Here is a 5,421-nt window from a genome sequence, read left to right on the forward strand (position 1 = left end):
CATTTTATAAAAGCAATAAGCCCCGTGAAGCCGTGGTTTACAGTGAATTTATAACAGCTAAGGGGGGGTTTAGGCACTCTGCTTCGCGTCATGCTGAACAACGCCCCTTAGCTGTCATAAATTCACTGTAAACCACGGCTTCACGGGGCTTATTGCTTTATTTGATCTCAGTTAACCTCAACCCAAGAAAAAGTTCAGCTTAAATTATGAATTGTCTCTCCCTCATTAGCATAAGTAAATGAAGTCAAATTACAATGTAATGGTTTTTGGGATTTATACGGTGGGAGATTACTGCTACACTACTTTTTGAGAAACCAATTATAGATCAGCAGGAACCACCAACTAACAGTGCGTTATGGCCAAGTGGCTTATTTACAACCTTGAGCTCACAAATATGTTGTAACTAAGAGACAATAAATGTAAAGCGAGAATATGTTGCCTTCATGTATTCAACATTCTCATGTGTTAACAGAACGGTGTTTTCCTAAACCTCTTTCCTCTCCTTTATCTGTCCTCTCCATCCATCCCGCCTGCTTTCCTTTTCTTCCATTCTCTCCTCAGACCATCTATCATTCTCTCAGAGCCGGGGGGCTGTGAATGTGTCTGTATGGAGGAGTAGGTGGGGAGGGGGGCTGCGACCCCCTTAAACTCTGTCCCCACATTAACCGAGAAAGAGTGAGAAAATCAGGGCACGGGTGAGAGGAAGAGTTTAGCATTCATCTCCTCGCTCGCTATAGGTCAAATGACAGCCATGTGCACTTTACATCTGACAGCTACATAAATCATACACAAAGAAACGCACACACATGCCTCTTACTCAAAGAGCGTCAGTAGTTGCAGTGTCGTGGTTTATGGGGAGTGGTGGTGGTTAAGCACAAAGGTTCAAGGTTTGAGCTCAAGAATGGGAAAGCCATACATTGGACACTCTACCATTTGTTTCCTTGAGCAACGCACTTCACTCAAAAATAAACATTATGTCATAACTTACTATCCTGTCATTCAAAAACCTGACAAAAAGGAAATGTTCTGAAGAAAGTTATATGTTGAACCAGATGCTATCAAGATCTATAATGATGTAAAAACAAACATAAAAGTAGTCCTTATGTCTTATGTTTTATAATAAACCGGGCTGAATTTTTTATATACATCAGGTTTGATGTGACACCAAACTTCATTGATTATTGCATTTACAATCACAACACTGCAAGTTTTCTCACATGAAGTTATCATGACTTTAGAAAACGTAGCACGTTATATGGTCTACTGTACTTTTCTAATACTTCTATGGTCTTTTTTGTACTTTTTTTACTTGACAGTATGAATAACCATACACTTGCAATGTATGGAAAGAGCAGCTCGAACATTCTTTAAAAGCTGTGTTCTTTGAAACATAGCAATAAATCAATGATTATTCATATTTCAACAATGTCAAGTCATGATGAAAATGAAAATTTTGATTTCATGATAGTGAAGCAAAAAAAAAAAAAACACATTATGGCAGTAAATTTAATTAAACCATACTGTTGATGAAAATATGACAAGAAAAAACAACAACATCCAATGCTAGATATTAACAATGCACTAGCAATATTGTTTTTTGAGATATTCCCAACAAAGATTAAAATATTGGGTTGAATTTAGCAATTTCTCACCAAAACCTATATTTTAGTCTAACGTTAGTCTAAAATAAGATGCCATTTTAGTCCCATATTGACTAAATGTAACTGACTAAACTCAAAATACAAAAACTGATTAAAAACAACACATTAAAATAAAATATAAAATGAAAACTGTCAATAACTGTCAATAAAAACTGGGAACTATTCCTTTAACTTTGGTTTGTTGTGATTAGTTTCCTTGAGTAAGCAATCTGCTGTAAGTCACCATCGGTAAGTGACCGCACATGCTTTGTGTCTATCTCACCTGGACTATACTGCGAAGGTCCTGGACGTAGGTTTTTTCCGTTTCAAGAATTTCCTCCACCACTCGGTCCACATACTGGACTTTACGTCCTTCCGGCGACTGAATATCTGCATGGCTCTGATTGGTCGGTGTAGGTGTTTGTCGTCCCGTCTCCTCCTCCTCTAGCTGTTGGGCAGGCACCAGCTCCAGTCGGATGGCTCCAGAATCATGATCCCGCTCGGGGGCGGAGCCTAATACCGGCCGCCCCCCCAGCGAGCAGTGGCTGTCACGGGAGGAGGCGGATGAAGACGTGGAGCCGTAGCTCACCGGCCGCTCGTTGCAGTGCGTGGAGTCCATGCTGCGCGAGGAGCAATATCTCAGAGCAGAGTTTCTGATGGGACCCGCTGGGCTTAGGACCGGCCCTCCAGCAGGGACCTCCGGGAGTGGCGGTAAAACATCAGTGGAGAATGGATAATCTTCTGAAAGATAAAAAGTGGTTAGACATTAGGGCTGCACGATATTGAAGAAAACTGCAGTACGCCATAACTTGGTAAATACTGCAATATGCAAAATCAGTTTCAATTATATTTAAATGAATTGAAAAACTAAAAAAAATTATGCAACCAACATATGTTTCACATTCTGTGTGGGAATAGAAAGCATCACAAACAACTTCTGAAAGCAAACATCAGTGTTTTACTGTTGCATTACATAAAGCATCATTTTAATATCAATGTTTAAAAAAAAATTAAACACTACCAACTCTTTGCTCAACTTGGTAATAAATTAGTTTGCAAGCTTGTTTATTACTCTACCTCCCTCTATTGTTTTTCCTCAGATGCTTGCTTACTGACTATAGTTCACTATGGGAGCGTCAAGACAATTCCTGAGCATCACAACGATTGTTGATAGACTTGCATACACACACATTCACGCAAATACCCCAAGTAAAAAGTTGCATGCATAGTCTATTCCTATATGCATTGAACTAAAACTTTGAAGTAGTACAACCATTCAGTTATCGCAACCCGATGCAATATGCATACTGGGATTTGTACATTTGAGGTATTTTGATAAATGTCAAAATGGCATGCAGCCCTATTAGAAACTGTAATTCTTAAAGGCTTAAAAAAAAGATGTTTTGAAGAATGTTCTTAACCAAACAGTTGCTGGTCCCCATTGACTTCCATAGTATTTTCCCCCCATAAGTCAATAGCACTGGCAACTGTTTGGTTTTTGGGTGAACTTTCCCTTTAAATGGACTCTTGATTCATGTTGAACACAATATTATAACCAAAAATCCCACCCACTGCAATTATAAATTTGATTCCCACAGACTTAGATCTCAAGGGGGAACTTACACACAAAAACATCATGAGAAACCCACAGCAATCTCTAGCATTTCTGTGTGGTGATAGCCATACACACATACACACACACACACACACACACACACACTTAAAACCATTCTCGGTTTGTCTTTCAGACAACAATGCTGGTCTCTCTCTGTTCCTGTTTTTTGTACACAGTTAAAAGTTAACTTTTAAGCAGCTATAACTATTCTCATCTCACTAGTCTCACTGCCCTAATATCCCAGACTAAAATAGTAACACACCAACAGTAAAATCAAGAACACAACACTAAAATACATAATTTTTACATTCACAAAAGAAACTGTGAGTGAAAACCTGTGGATTTTATGGGTGATTGTACTCGCTAAGGTATATTTTCGCATAATGCTAGGTGATTAATAGGTTATTCTGGGTTGTTACTAGGGAAGGACTCATATCTAGAGACCAGAATATGACTGGAGGTGAATTTGGTGGACTTGGGACAGTAAACAACACTCAAAAGACCCTAGCATTGTGGTTTGTGAGCAGCATGGCGAGCGCCATTCACATTTTCTTCAGAAGATGTTAAATTCTAGTGTTTGCTTTATTTAATTTTAAGAGATTTTACTGCTAGGTAGAGTGTTTGCACGTGTCTCAGGATTTTGGGTTTGATTCAGTTGTGATTCAGTCACTCACGGGAACACACACACACACACACACACACACACACTCACACAAACCACAAACACACGCACACACACACACACACACACACACACACACAGACACACAAACCACAAACACACACACACACGCACATACAGAGTCTTTCATGAAAGAGAAAGGCCAGCACTGAAAGAGAGAGGCTTTAATGAGCAGATTAACGTGTAATGGAGACATTTTACTCACTGGGTAAAAAGAAAGAGAGCTCTGTGTGACCATGCATGTGTGTGTGTGTGCACACGTGTGTGGTTGTAGACTGTCTATTGTCAGACTCACTAACACAACAATGTAAGATCATCCAGACGCACCCACTCCACACACACTAGCACAGGTGTGCACACACAATCAACTCAGTGTAACATGGTCATTTTTACCCTCCGTTAACACAATAGGTAGATTACCTCAGTGGAAAGAGGTAAGTGATATACATATGAGACAAAGTGTAGCATTGAATTACAATATATCATACAATTCACACCAAATCGCATCATGGAAACCAGTCAGATGCAACAAGTAAACGCGCTCTGACAACAAAACCATATAAAGGGATTCCAGGGAATTTAAGACTTTATTTTTGTCTTGCAGTCAACCACATGTCTCCTTCTCAGCTGCCAGTTATGAATAATCACCGTCATTACTCACTCAACACGGAGCGTCTATATTATCCAGGGCTCCAGAGCAAAGCCACATGATTGGCTCTTGATTGTTTGAGCCAGGTTGTGATTGGTTAATTCCTGTGCATGCCAAACTCACACACTGACCCACTTTCACTAGACAAACACAAAATGAGATGCAGCCATCAAGTAAACACATATGCTTTTGTGCTGCATGTTTATTTCAGCTGAACTATCGAACAGATAAATGGATATGTCTGTATATGTTAGCGTCTTTATTAATGTTTCATGCATCAGGTTCACTGCTGATTGTGTGTTTTGGTGGGTGGGGTCATGTTCAAATAAAACAAACTTCTGTGGGTGTGTTTGTACACTGTTCATGCACGGGTTTGTCTGTGTTTATCTTAAAGTAGAGATTCTCTTGTGGTTCTTATTTGCAATGTTTTGCCTATTACAATTTTTCTCGATTGCTAAAACACTATAACCAGGCTTTTGAACTAAAATTTCAAAACCATAACGCCATTTTTCAAGACGCACACCCATTTTGCTGAACTATAAACACTATTCCCCTGCTTTAACACATGAGTCAGATTTGGTGAACTGTTACTGCAAAACTCTACACACAAATCCCTACATTTCTCAGTGCTTACACCATGTGGTCATTTAAAAAGCACTAGCATTCAATACTGTTCACTCAAGTCAGCACAGCTTGAGCTCAATTAGCAAACAATTACCCAGGTGGAAACACTAAGAGTCAAAATTGAACACACATCAATCAGATCCTTCAATAAATAGATAAAAGGGCCCGAATCAGTTCACTGAGCTTTGGAACAATGGATCCACAGAGAAAT

The 5,421-nt window shown here is 39.3% G+C and overlaps 1 protein-coding gene across 2 annotated transcripts in view; it reads right to left on the bottom strand.

Moving 5' to 3' along the window:
* The window catches only part of LOC107723018 (pleckstrin homology domain-containing family G member 1-like), a 46,314-nt gene that overhangs the window by 20,507 nt on the left and 20,386 nt on the right, over positions 1-5,421 (bottom strand). For both annotated transcript variants that reach the window (XM_016531519.1, XM_016531518.1), the window contains exon 2: positions 1,924-2,381. In XM_016531519.1, coding sequence (XP_016387005.1) covers positions 1,924-2,259 — 336 coding nt within the window. In that variant the 5' untranslated portion in view covers positions 2,260-2,381. The remainder of the gene's footprint in view (positions 1-1,923; positions 2,382-5,421) is intronic.

Source organism: Sinocyclocheilus rhinocerous, unplaced genomic scaffold, assembly GCF_001515625.1.
Source record: "Sinocyclocheilus rhinocerous isolate Xijiao unplaced genomic scaffold, SAMN03320098_v1.1 scaffold664, whole genome shotgun sequence".
In the NCBI taxonomy this organism is placed as follows: domain Eukaryota; kingdom Metazoa; phylum Chordata; class Actinopteri; order Cypriniformes; family Cyprinidae; genus Sinocyclocheilus; species Sinocyclocheilus rhinocerous.